Source organism: Bombus affinis, chromosome 1, assembly GCF_024516045.1.
Source record: "Bombus affinis isolate iyBomAffi1 chromosome 1, iyBomAffi1.2, whole genome shotgun sequence".
NCBI lineage: Eukaryota > Metazoa > Arthropoda > Insecta > Hymenoptera > Apidae > Bombus > Bombus affinis.
This window is the reverse complement of record NC_066344.1, coordinates 10,248,861-10,263,332: the sequence shown is the minus strand read 5'-3', so window position 1 is coordinate 10,263,332 and position 14,472 is coordinate 10,248,861. Positions and strand designations below refer to the sequence as shown.

The 14,472-nt window shown below is 29.9% G+C and overlaps 2 protein-coding genes across 9 annotated transcripts; both read right to left on the bottom strand.

The window, feature by feature from the left end:
* Positions 1–63: 63 nt before the first annotated feature.
* Positions 64–2,310, bottom strand: LOC126921344 (WD repeat-containing protein 13-like). Of its 2 annotated transcripts, XM_050732967.1 has the most exons (5): positions 2,071–2,310; positions 1,763–1,944; positions 1,008–1,684; positions 512–804; positions 64–411 (listed from the first exon to the last, which is right to left on the bottom strand). In XM_050732967.1, the coding sequence occupies exons 2-5, from the start codon at positions 1,833–1,835 to the stop codon at positions 165–167; spliced, it is 1,290 nt and encodes a 429-aa protein (XP_050588924.1). In that variant the 5' UTR covers positions 1,836–1,944; positions 2,071–2,310; the 3' UTR covers positions 64–164. The 2 variants fall into 2 exon arrangements, with proteins under 2 accessions (XP_050588924.1, XP_050588843.1); XM_050732886.1 differs by having other exon boundaries at positions 1,763–2,310.
* A 1,246-nt stretch (positions 2,311–3,556) lies between these two features.
* LOC126917319 (protein lingerer) lies at positions 3,557–14,122 on the bottom strand. 7 transcript variants are annotated; one of them, XM_050724266.1, is made up of 15 exons: positions 14,014–14,122; positions 11,943–12,141; positions 11,462–11,825; positions 11,125–11,388; positions 10,849–11,042; positions 10,533–10,772; positions 10,127–10,447; positions 9,609–10,046; positions 9,320–9,544; positions 9,045–9,252; positions 8,767–8,966; positions 7,558–7,767; positions 7,297–7,419; positions 6,929–7,204; positions 3,557–6,849 (listed from the first exon to the last, which is right to left on the bottom strand). In XM_050724266.1, exons 2-15 carry the CDS (start codon positions 12,072–12,074, stop codon positions 6,601–6,603), a joined length of 3,444 nt encoding a protein of 1,147 aa, XP_050580223.1. In that variant the 5' UTR covers positions 12,075–12,141; positions 14,014–14,122; the 3' UTR covers positions 3,557–6,600. The 7 variants fall into 7 exon arrangements, with proteins under 7 accessions (XP_050580223.1, XP_050580135.1, XP_050580072.1 ...); XM_050724178.1 differs by having other exon boundaries at positions 13,882–14,027; XM_050724115.1 differs by lacking the exon at positions 14,014–14,122 and adding an exon at positions 13,629–13,869.
* Between the last annotated feature and the right edge of the window lie 350 nt (positions 14,123–14,472).

Here is a 14,472-nt window from a genome sequence, read left to right as displayed (position 1 = left end):
ATTTGATATAGTATTGGATAAAATACAGATAACATAATTAATTTGCTCAAGTTCCAAGACAGATAAAGAACATTTAAAATTTTATTATAAATATTTTACTTATAGTAATTATTTTTATAAAATGTTTGTATAATATTATTTTATGTTTGTACATTATTAAAAGTTTATATATGACGTTGACGATTACGCCATAAAATAATAAGTCCTTGATAATCCGCAGATGCAAGAAGAGATTCATCATAATTAAAAGATAAAGCAATTGTCGGTGTTGCGTGACCTTCAAGTCGGTTGATTTTTGCTGCTTTGCCTTTTCTTGCTGAATCCAATAAATGTATTGTACCATCTTCAGAACCAGTGGCTATTAAACACGTTTCCATTTGTGGGCAAAAAGTAGACCTCACAAGGTATTGTCTGTTAACAAATTTATGAATTACATTTTATTTGTTATAATTTTATACATTTTTCGTATTAAAGAAATGTTTATGCTTGTAATAATATTCAAATAACTTACTTGTGTTTTATTGGATATTTTGTCCACAGAGATAAAGAACCTTGATTGTCAATAATATGGTACAATAATACTACATTACAAGCACTGCTCACTAAAAGTGCTGGCCATGGAGCATCTTTTGAAAGCCATGAACGCCAAGAAAGACTACTTATCATTCCACCAATTTCTTGTACTCTCTTTAATTTTGTTAATCGTCCTGATCCTGATTCCAATTGAAATGACATAATAACTCCTCTATCATTTCCAACCCATATTATGGAACCACCGCTACCCTCACAAGTTAATGACAGAATCTGAAATAGAATACTTCTCTTTTTATTTAATATTATTTTTTAAATAAATTTCTAGAAAGTGAGAACAAACAGTATTCTCATAGAACTCATAAAAAAAAATAATAAAAAATTAAGAAAATGGCAGGTTATTATAAGAATTAAAATGAATTATAATTAATTTTAACATAAACATTTATCATTAAGAAAGATTAAAGAATACTAACTTTTCCACCAATTTTGCAAGATCCATTGCGAGTATATATACCAGTAGATATATTCAAAATTTGTACTAGTCCTTGAGAATTACCAGCAACAATCAAATTATTATTTTTGGGTATAAATCCACAGCATAAAACTTCTGCTCGCTGTTGATCATTAACCACTCGTAAACAAGTTGGATTATTTTCTGGATTCAGGACATTCCAAAGTCTTATTGTACCATCTAGAGAAGATGAAACTATAAGGTCATTACTAATACTCCAGTCTAATGCAGTGACACCTTTTTTATGTCCTTCCAATAAAGCTATCACTTTTGGAGGAGTACTGATAGCATCACATATCGATAATAATCCATCTAATGATGCACAACATAACTTTGATCTATCATTATTTGCAAACTTAAGCATCATTACAGGTGCATTGTGTTGATCAAAAACATGATGCATTCCATCAAAGGCAAAACTTTCTGCAATTGATTTTCGTTGTATATTATAAAGTTTTGTTTTAATTTCAGATTTCTCTTCTTCAGTTGTATAACTACTAAAACTATTTTGTTCTAAGTTTTCGCCATATCGCAGAAATAATAGTTTTGCTCTTAGCTTTATATAATTTTCTCTGATTTTTGGATCTTTACTAAACTTTTCTTTTAACAGTTGATTTCTACGACGAATATAAAGCATTCCTGTAATTATCTTACATTAATCATTTGTAAATCTTAGTGTGTTACAATATATTGGATTATAAATATACATATACAAACCTAAAGTAGGTAATTTATTTACACGTTGTGCATTGTATTTAGCATCAAGAGCAAAAACTTGTTGATGCCACATAGTAATAATTCTATATATTTATACAAATCAAATAATATCAAGTATTGATTTGTTAAAATAAATATAGTATTCCATAAGATAAAACGCTACACAAACATGGACATTTAACCTATTAAATAATTTATATTTTGTAAAAAAATATATAATACAAATGTTTAAAAATGTTTTTATTTATTATTCTTTCGTGCATTTTTCTTTCTTTTTTGGTTTAGTCATAGCTTGAAACAAAACCTACGTATTGTGCCAATTTTCTTGTGTCTATTGACGTTAATAAGTAACATTTTTTTGAGACATTTCATTAACCCGTACGTTCTCACTTGTAGTATATTGAAAATTTATATAAACGCAATTAATAAGAATTTTAAGTATATTGTCCTTAAAAATGTTAGATTGAATCGCTATCATTCATTTTTGTTCTTTGTTACAAAATACGCACGGTATACATATGTATGTACATTTGTATATGCATTTGTATATACATACATATGTTACATAAAGCACTCGTATATAAGAACATATATGTATGCATATACATTTGAATTACATTTTTATATTAAATCATTTGAATTTTATCTTTATTATATAAATTCTTTTACAGTATTGTATTGTTTTTTAAATATTAAATTATTAAAATTTATATATTTAAAATGTATTTATATGCAGTCACGTTCCGTTAATACGTAAATAATAAAATTAAGGATCAATAAGTGATAAATATTTATAAAAAATCCAAGCTGATTTTTCAAATCTGGTTTTAATTAACAAATAATTGAAGATCTTAAATATCTATATTAATTAATTACTTTATAGTGAATATATTGTGTCTGCATTTTAAATAATTTTTCTTTATTTATTTATATATTTAGATAACTAAAGACTGTTTAAAAAATTATATAGTACTGGTTGAATTAAAATATTTTACACAATACTTATATATATATATATATATATATATATATATATATATATATATGTATGAATGTTACAGGTTTTTTTTTAATACATTTATTCTCAGATATCCATATTTATACACAGTAGTGGTGGTTATTTTTTTAATAATTATATAATAGCAATAATGACGCAATGAATTTTGCATCTTTCGATAGATCATTACTTGATAAAAATACAAAAATTATTAATGCTTAATAATTGTTATAATGAACTCTTTCATTCAAATGTTTAAGTTTCGTTTACATTCTTTCATTTTGTAGAATATTTTGCAACTTTCTCTATCATTCATCGTACATTACATTTAATATACTTGCCCCTAATTCATTTGAACATACACATAAGATTGGAAATATTTGAAAATTTATATTGAAAAAAACAAAAACAAGAAAAGTAATTTATTTTTTCAATTATCATACCAATCCCTTGAATGTTTACATGAGTGGATTTATGCGTAAAGATGTTCTAAAAATGTTTAATATAAATTTATTAACCTATTAAAATGTTTATATAACTAACATAAACGCTCTAAATATATTTTCGATTTTAGATGACTGAATAAGTACTATAATGTAAAGCTAAAGCAATCAAAAACAATTTTTTATATATAAAATGTGTATAAAACATTTACTTAAAGGACTAATTACAAAACGTTAATTAAATTGTATATTTGTAATAAATAATGTATCTTAAAAAGAAATTTCTGTAAAAAAACAAGATGATTAATATGTAAATTTGAGTTTGTTAGATTGAAAATAAAAGTAATATTTAAGTTAATTTCAAAGCTTTTAATGATAACATATTTAGCAACCATTTAAAATCATACGTATATTTGTAAAGTTTTCTTTGTATAGCACAATATTTTAAAGTTATTAAGTCATTAGTGTTACACAGTAAAGTTTCGTTATCCTGTATAGTCAGGATGATCGAATAATCCATATCCGGGAATGATTTTGTCGATAAAATCGATCATTTTTTTCTCGGTAATTTATGGTTACAGATTTACATTTTCTTTGTTCTTCTAAAGAGAACTATTCTACACTTGGTCTCCCATGATTTTCAAACATATCCTATCCATATCGATGTCCTTCAATTTTGTATATATTTATATATATGTATAATGCAATTGCTAACAAGATTTTACTTACAATTATATACTTCTTTTTCGTATCAGTGGTACTCGGAATAGTTTTGCGATAAAACAATTTATTCCCAAAGTATAATACATGCTAGGTCGTAAGGATTTCAACAGCATCTCGTGAAAATACTTTACTCATATCTTCGTTTACTCTTAATGATAGGAATTATATTGTAATGATTGCTATCCACAATGCAAAAATGTAATGTATGTTTTTTAAAATGACTTGTGTTAATTAATGTATTACTTTACTCCTTTTCGTCTGATTATTTTATAACTGTACAATATGTTTCTAATCAGCATAAATAATGTAATAGTACGAATATTGTTTTATCAGACGGAATCGACAATTACATTTTCCTCTTTATTATAATCTAATTAAAATGATACAGGTGAATACTTATTAGCGGTACACTAACATCGACATTTGTTTTTTATTACATTCGTTGAAAAATTATATTAATATCAAATTTAAAAAATGTAAACAGTGCGGGTTGTTCTCGTTTATGTACGTATTTGTAATCAGCATGTAATGTTCAACATAAATTTATTCAACATTCAATACTCAATACTTTGATCAACTAAAATTCATTTTTATTTATGTATTAACAAATATTACAGTTTTTAAGCAGATCCTAGAAATGAGTACGAATTAAAAGCAAAAAGTAAAAAAGAAATTGAAGAACTTACGACGTAGCCACATAAGATTATTATTTGGACTATACATTTTGTAAACATCAAGTAGAATGTCATAATATGTGTCTTATGTTTCTTCTATATCCGAAGAACTTCCTTACATAATAAGTTTCAAAGATGTAGTTTTAAAGCTGGTGTAACTATTTCATAATAATTATAAATAATTTGTTGACAAATTAATCTTTTTATCTTTTTATCTGTTTTCAGATATATTGTATTTGTATAATGCAATTATTGATCCAAGAATCATTTGGATCTCTTTGAAAACTATAAATTTGGAGAGGGCAAACAATACTCTGCAAACGAAAACTTTAAAATTGTTATTAAACTAAAGCATTAACTATTATTTCCTAGAAGATAAATTACATGGATGATATAGAGTAATTAGTAAAAGTTAATATATGAATAAGGGTAAGGTAATGTACGTTTTAGATAATACAACTTACAGTATGAAAGGATTGTAAAAAGTTATATGAGAAATTCCTGCAAAAAGCAGATGTTTGAACTCTATTATTTGAATTTTATTCAAGGCACCACAAGAAAATTACTGAATTCTGCTTGTTTTTCTTAGTAGTTTGTGGCACTATCTAATCTGCAACGCCGTTTTTATAAACATAAGATATATTAAATAAGTACCGCTCTCATTTTGAAATCAACGTTCTTTGAAAACATGGTATGACGGTATCTTCTTTTTGGTTTAATAGCTTTTTGTTAATAAAATATAACGTTCATAAAATTCTGGTAACTAAAAGAAATGCAAGGCGACCAAATCAAATATATCTATATATGGGTGCGCGCAAGAATGCGAAACTAGTGCGATTATACATTCGTTTTTAAATACCAAAAGTGACAACATTATGATGATTATAACTTTATATACCTGATGTTCCATGGTTAAATACATACAATAATTGTAATTTACATAGTATAGTTTTACGTTCCATCACGTATGGGGTGCTTTGTTTTCATGTAAAGAAGCACTTTAGATGTTAATGAGCCGAGATGCCTACATCATACAAAAAAACTATCACCCTTTGCAGTCGATGCAGTATATTCGCAATTGCACAGTAGTATACAGGTAGGAGATCGGAAGTAAATTTAACAGTCAATTACTCTTCTAGATCATCTTTTCAGTATTTCACACGAGAGCTACTCACAAATCTTGATTTTCCTTTTCTCATAGCGTTTCAACATACTACAATTAATTCTGTTCTTCTTTATCTTGACAAATATGTACGATCATTCGTTTCACGGTTTTATACGTTATAAACGCTATAAATTTATTTGGCACGAATGCGCCTCACGGAGGAAGAACTATGCAATTTTTTAGTTCTGCATTTGACCACTTCTCTTTTTCCTTTTGCATATTACATTTCACTTTAAAGAAATATATATATATATATTATATATATATAATATATATATAATATAATATATATATATATTTATATATATATATATATATTTATATATATATATATATATTTATATATATATATATTGCATTATACACACCAAAAACTTGTTAATACAATTAATGAATTATATATTATTATAAGTAAAATAATAACGTGTCAAAAGATTTCTTTGTAATTCAACTTAATATCTCAAGATATAAGAATATAGAAATTAATATGACTAATTAAAAAGAGTATAACGTTTTTTCTAACTAATTGCTATAGCAGATTTATGTGGAAAAGAAATATTACCACCCTGTTAAACTCAAAATCTTTAAAAATTGCTTAATCCTTCCACATTTTAAGATTCATTTTATATTTTACATTAACTCGTGTCATACCAGAATCATTTAGTTTCACCAAGAAAAAAAAAAAAAGAAAAAAATCGTCTTGTCTTGTGTCCTTTGTATCATTGTGTCAATGTCCTTATTTCACACCACCGTGTATCATATGGCGAAATGGTAGTTTGTCTAAAATGGTGCAGTTTTGCTCTTATCCTCTCATTTTCCTTGCGCAGTCCAATTTTTTAATTACTTCCAGTCCAGTAACTAGGACTATATCCAGGCTTTGCTTGGGCTTTGTTTTGGGAACTAGTATTGGACCTTTGGCCTGCACTGCTACCACCATCTTGATGAAGTGGCTGGTGCAGTTGATGAGGCATAGTTGGGATAAACAAATGTGGCGTTCCATATGCACCAGGCAAACCAGCATTTTGGCTTCCAGTCAGACTAAATGGCGGGGGAGTTGCTGAGTGAAAAGTTTGTTTATCGTAAGACTGAAATAACATTAAACCATTATTAACTTTCACTGAAAATAATACATTTTTATGAAATTGGGTTTATAGAAATACTTACATTCACTTTACTAAGCGCTACATGACTCTTAGCATACATAGTGGCGCTTATATCGGTTGCAGACGATCCACCAGTATTCGTATTTCCGGTAGATGTTCCTGTTTTACCAGTTTGTGTAGTGGTATAGCTGTTTCCCGCACCTTTATATTCGGCCGAAGGACCAGCAGATGCTAAAGCATCATAACTTGCTCCAGCTCCATATCCAGATCCATAACTTCCTGGTTTAGCACTATATGCACCACTGTTCGTACCCGCGTTACCAGCAGTCGCTATCTGCTATAGTAATTTCAATAAATGAAATACAAATGTTTTGTTAGAATATATTAAAAAATAAATAAAGAATTAATTATATAAGTTGATTAACTTACAGGATAAATAGCAGGGGTTCCATATTGAAAGCCACCTGGCATTATTCCACCACCATATGCAAAGTATGCATATGTTGGAGGTAGTGTAGGATTCATCATTGGTTGTTGATGCTGTGTAGCAGTCTACAAATAATATGAATTAAAAAAATTGTAATGTAATACAATACTATAATTTAGTCGAAAATATCAAAACAATGTTTAAGTATTACAACAATATTTTTAAGCTGATTGTCATGTCTACTAAATGTTTATAAACCTCACCTGTTGTGACATAGTTGATGGAACTGGAGATGCATTGCTGTCGTTTCTGGCGAACCTGGCGTCACTAATACTGGTATAGGCTCCTTGTACGCCTTGTACTCCTTGAACGCCTTGTACACCGGAAAGTGCATCTCCTCGTCCCCCACCGAGACTGGTAGCAGGGCCGGTTGTCTGATAGCCCAAGGCCGCGTCATAGTAACCAGTAGTTGGCTGCAGGTTAGTCAGGAAGGCCAAACACAAAACTACATGCATACACTGTGTACTCCAAATACAAGAAGGCTAACTAATATCTAAGTCTACGCGTACTAGGTTGGGGGCAGGTTACATGCGGTTTGGTTGTACCTATCTTAGAATCTTAGGCTTTAACTTAAAATTTCTTTAAATGTTGTAATTTAAAATCCATTATTTTCTACGTTTTAAAATATTATTGTTCTAATGTAAATTTTTATCTTTAATATTAACAAACATGCCAGTGTAATTTATTTTAAAATAGGGTACAACTTAACCACTTGAAAATTATATTATATATTTTTATACAATTTCAGAAACGTAACATGAGGTATAGAGCAAATGAAACCAATAATGAAGGAAGATATATATATATATAAACTACAGTTAGTCTATGATCAAAATGGTATTTTATATTATCTGTAATAGGTTCATTTCAGCAGACTAATCTTTCACGATAATATTCCAATTTAATCACAGACAGTTTCACTTTTCTACTAAATAATGTTTCAGAAATTAAAATGTTTTCAATAATTTATCTGATGCGAAACATCTCACTATAAAAAATACAACAAACTTTGTGTGCCACCTTGAAAATGTGAATAAGAAATCCATAATTTCTTAAAAATAAAAAAGAATATTGAAATAACGAGCAGCTACCAAGCATTAAACAAATGATTACTTTAGCATTCTTCTTACTAAATAATCATGACAAAATAGAATAGCACGCAGAGTAGTACACCCGAAATATAAGTTTTTCTTTTTGATTATGAATGCTAATATTATTGTTTCAAGAAGTATAATAGTTATAATATCAGTTATAGTATATGAAATAAAATGATATACTTTCTTTTAAAGTGTACATTACTCTAACGAAGCATTTTAATGGAATCAAGTACAAATTACTTTTATGATTAGCATATGAGTAAGTTGTACTTGAGACGTAAGATAAATAAATTGAGGAATCAAATAGTAACTGACCATATGCGGTATTCTTTGTTGCATAAGCTGTAATTCCTCATAACTGTACATTGGTTGTTGGAACGCATAAGGTACACCTTGACCCATAATATATTGGTGACTTAGCATTGGAGTCATGCTACCAGCTGCACCACCACCTGTCATATTTCCAGTTCCACTACTACCCGTTACTACTCCACTCGATGTACTTTTCGGTACCGCTTTAAAAATCACATTACAATTTTTTTTTATCTGACCATAGAAATAACTTCAATTTTTAGTGTTTAGACACTGCTTACCATTAGAATTTGTTACTTTAGTTTGTGAACTATTTACGGAGGCAGAACTAAGACCTAATGTGGGTGCCGTTGTAGTCGCAAGAGAACTATTTGATGTCGTCGTGTTACTATCATATTGAGAATCTTTTGTTGTATTACTGTTCAATTTATGATTGTGAGATGCTGTTTGTTGTTGACTGGCATATGTGCCATATGCATTTGCATATACCTGTAAGTATAATTTATTAATTTCTTGCATTTAAGTAATATTCGAGCTCATGAAATGACATACTTACAGATTGTGCTGCGCTTTGGTAAGCTCCGGATGTTTGGGTAATAGGTGAAGTGAATGTAGTGACAGATGGTTGATAAGCTTGTGGAGTCGTCTGAAATGAAGACGATCCTTGATATCCACTTGTTTGATAGCCTGTACTACTATTTGATACAGTATTTGTAGCTACAGACTGTGCTTGATACTGAGATGTTGTGGTAGGTACATATCCAGTCGCAGACTGATATACCTATTTAAAAAAATGAATTTTATATAATATAAATCATTTTAATATTATACAACATAATAATTACCTGATTTGTAGTTGTTGGTTGATTATAACCTGAAGTTGCAGACGCAGATGCAGAAGGAGAAGCTTGACTAAAGGTTGACGTATTAGATTGAGGAAATGATGATGAAGAATTATAACTTGCTTGTGAAACAGTTGCTGTTGCAGAATAACTGTTAGCACTCGTGCCAGATGCAGTTTGAAAAGATGATTGAGCAGATTGAGCATTTGTAGAATATGCGTTATAAGTGCTGGGAGTCGCTGTAGGTGCTTGAAATGATGACTTTTGAGATTGATAAGTTGTTGTTGTACCATACGGAGGTGCATTTCCTGGTGAGACTTGTGAAGTGAAATCTTGTTTATTAATATCTAAAGTTTGTCCAGAACTGCTACCACGAGCAGTGAATGTTTGAGCGTTTATCGAATGTTCACTCGATACCGGTAAATTGTCGCTATTTGATAACTGTAAGTAAATATAGAATTATTCAATAAATTGTAAGCATTAAAAAATGACAAGTATTAATATTTATATAATAAAGCAACCATTTGAGAAGTAGTGTTGAAAGGTGTCGTCGATGATGGTTGCGTTGTTTCGATATCCAAAGAATTATTTGTATTGGCAGTGTTTACAGCATTTGTAGTAGAAGACACATCTACACCAGCTATTGTATTATTAGCTGAATTGTATTTTTCATTTGCAGAACCATCAAGAGAGCTTGAATCACTACCAAATTCCAGTGCACCAAATTGGACATCAAGAAATCCAATGCCACTATTAACAGCATCTCCAGGCATTTCTACAGCACTTGATGGTATTTTTGATGGTGGTGGCACCCTTGGACGTTGTTTTGTCTGCCTCTGAGGCTGATATATTTAAGAAATACAACTATATTCTAGTTTATATATTACATTATAAAATAATTCATAGACATATATATTATTTAGCTACCTGGCTGGATATCGATGAGGAGAATGTATTTTGTCCTGCAGATTTCAAGTTTTCACTTGTTTGTTGGGTAAGTTGTGTTAAATATTGTGTTTGGGCAGCTGTTAATACCCCACCGCTTATAGCGTTTGGCTGCTGTGATAGTTGCATTGTAGGTAAGCTCAATACAGGTTGTTGTTGTTGAGTTTGTTGAATTAAAGTTTGTTGTTGGATTGGTTGTATTTCTGATAATTTTGGTAATTCCTTATATGCATAAATAAAAAGATACTTTTTATTACATGTAATTACTAATATTGATTTAAAAAGCAATGTTACATACTTCCTGTTGTAATAATGATAAATTTACAGTCTGGTTAGATTGCACTGGTTGCAGATCTTGAGTTTTTGCTTCTTCTGTAGAAGGTGTAGGTTCTGCTGCAGAAGTGCTCGGTGTAAAAACTTTTGTATCCGCCAACGAACCTGTATACTCTTCATTCTCCCAGTCTTCTGCAGAATCCAAATTATTCCATGCATCTACTCACATATTTTTGTTGTGTGAGATAATAAGGTTAAATAACTTAAAATGTGAATAATTGAAATATTTAAACAGACTTACCCATCTTTGGCTCCTGAGCAGCTTGTTGTTGTTCTTCATTACCTGTCCATGTATCAATTGATCGATTAAAACTATGAGCAGATGAAGTAGATGATGGGTCATTACGGTTAGCAAATGTTCGTGGACCAAGCCCTCTCCCTCCACCTCGTCCTCCTCGACCTGGTCTTCCTGGACCACCTCTTCCTCTTCTGTTACCACTGTAACTTCCATCACGAATACCATCTTCCATGTTTCTTTCGTTCTCTTTATTTTCTCGACCGCGCCCTAAGTAAAGATTTATTTAGACACGTGGCATCAATAATGTATATCAATATGTATAATATTTATCTTAACGTACATCCACGATTATCATGGTTAGCACGACCTCGCATACGTGGAGGACCACCTCCTCGTTGATTGCGCCTTTCATCCCAATCACCACCTTCATCTTGACCACCAGAGGTATCCATATTTTGTTTTGAACCACTAGGTTGACGAGGCTTCTTTTTTTTCACTTCCCATTCTGTTTTTACTCCCTCCAAAAGATCATTAACAGCACGGTCCAAGTCACCATCACTATCATGTAAAGCCATAACAACTTCATCTTCTGATCGTCTAGTCATATCCATGACTTGCTTTATGCGCTCTTTCAAAACAGGATCTTCACCACTGCCCATTCTAGTGTCAATGATTTGTGCATGCCGCATCTGAACAGTGTTTGGCTACAACGCCATATTTTTTAATAAAAATTCTTTATCGAATAAACAAAAAACAAAAGTGCATAAAAAGAAATCTTTCTATCACTCATAATAATAAAGTAATTGGCTATATTTACTGACCTGCGTTTTTTCATGCTTTATCGAATCCGATGATTTAGTTTGATGATGATCTGATTTCCCATGTTGTTGTGATGATTTATTTTTATTGGTGCCTCTCCCACCGGAGGACACCGATTTGTTGCTTGAACTCATTGCCAACTAAAATGCCACACACCTATATCACTCCCCTATCACACTATATACACTCTCTATTTACAGTCTGTAACAAAGAAAACAATTAATTGTGTATATCTAGTATAATATACTAAAAATAAATACTATGTATGTTATAAATACATCTATTAATTCAAATTTAGTTTTATTAACTAATTAAAATATAAAAAGTCAAAAACATTATTTTATTTTATTGCAATGTATAATATATTGCAATAACAAAACTACATATAATTCTGAATTCTTTTTTAATTTTGTAAAAATTGAAAATGTTTGATATTAATTATAAATTTTACATTCTGAAAGTTATATAAGAATTAAAATTAATGTCTGTAAGTACTTCTATTATCTTTATAGAAGTATATGATAAAATTACACATTTCTAATAGCAATTAATTATTTTTCACTAATGATGAATAAAGTATAAATAATGCATAAAATTATTGATTCCAGATTATAAAATGTAACTTGTAATATTATAAATAAGATACATACTTTTAAAACATTTTCTAATTTTCTAAAAATAAATAACAACATCTTTTAGAATAATATATGATAAAATACATAAATTAACTAAAAAGTTAAAAGACTAATTCAACAAACTAAATTTTTCAGTAAATGACCAGATTACTATCACTTTTTTTCTAAATAAGAATTAATTAATATTAACTAAGAATATTTGATATCAAGAATAAGCCAAAATATCATACAATAAAATTTCATACCATTAAATAGATAAATATAATGTAAATATATAAATACATAAATTAATATTTATAAAAAATGTATAACCATAAATTACTTGTATATGTACTATCGTCAGATAGATTGTATAACCATGATTATCATACATAATTACATCTAATAAAACTATGGATTTTGAAGAATTAGCGAAGAAGAATAAAATACATCTTGTTCAATTTAGGAATTTTTAGAATACCCACATAACCCACGGTATTAGCAATTATACCATAAAAATATGCATTTTGAAAATAACCTAAGTGAGAAAAACAATTGGTATTTAAAAACATTTTAACAGTTATAAAACATGTCAAGCACAATATCAAATCACATTTATGAAGATGTGTGTATGAAGAATTAATAAAAAAAGTCGACATTAAATAAACGTCTGCAAGATACAATTTTATTTCTACCTTTTAAGCATAGATGAAAAGGTTAGGGTCGGCTAATGATAATAAATACAAGATCAAACGATTTAACAAATATTTCTTAAAATAGTCACGTTTTTCCTAAAACGGTTGTCTAGAAGAAGAACGAATAAGTAAGCGTCAGGGCGATATGCAGAATGATCTAAACCTTATCCACAAGATTTTGCGAAATTCCCAAGGACCATGTCGTTCAATGCAAACGATTATATTCACCGAAAACACCGAAAAGATTTGTGAGCTTTCTTCCCGCAACACAGAAGATTTCAAATGACGATGAAGTAATAAAAAAAAAAAAGAGAGAAATTTTGACGTGCGCGGTGAGAATATGACGAAGGAGGATTATCTGGCGCATCACAAAAAACACCTTGTCCGTTGCGTTGTTGTTCGTAAGCGAGTTGTGAAAATTCTTCAAACGGATGATAAAGAAATTGGCCGTGTAGAGTTCGTTATATTCCTGAATCGGTACTATGACGTTGATGTAGAATATTTTCCGCAGACCATGTGCACGGTAGACGCCATTTCTGGTTTTGCGAGGAAGGCTTGTCAACCATCGCCGCGGTGGAGCATCGATAGATCTCCGTAAGATGATCGAGTCAAAGTATTTGCAAGTAACTCACAGTTATTATAAGCGTTGTTTGCGTACTCGAAGGACACGTCCGGAGTCAGAAACAAGCGAAATTCACGACGCCTCGGCTTTTTCGGCCGTGGCGCGCGAAAAACCACGAAAAAAACAACGAATTTACTCGTACCTGGTTAGTGCGCTCAAAACGCAGCTCGGTCACGTGACCGCGGGCCCCCCTCCCTGACTTGGCAGCACCGCCTCTATGCTTTATCGGGCTCCATACGGGTAGCCAATTTTATACTAGAACGCTCAGGTTTGTTAACCAGACAATCAGAAATTTTCTAGGTATAATCAACATGTAATGAAGGCAAGTTAAAAGCTTATTTTCAATTACACTATTGGGTATGTAATAATAGAGAGAAAATCCTTTTTGGATTTATTTCTAATAGTTATTATATTGCATTATTTGTTTTTTCAAATATTTAATTATTTCTTCTATATTAATATATATGTTACATACAGTTAAAAATTTATCCATATATCTTTTATTAGTTTTATTAGTTAAATGTATCCATTCTGAATAACACATAACAATACATCATTTTAAACAACATTTTATCGATATTGAAATACGTTTTTCTTTAGA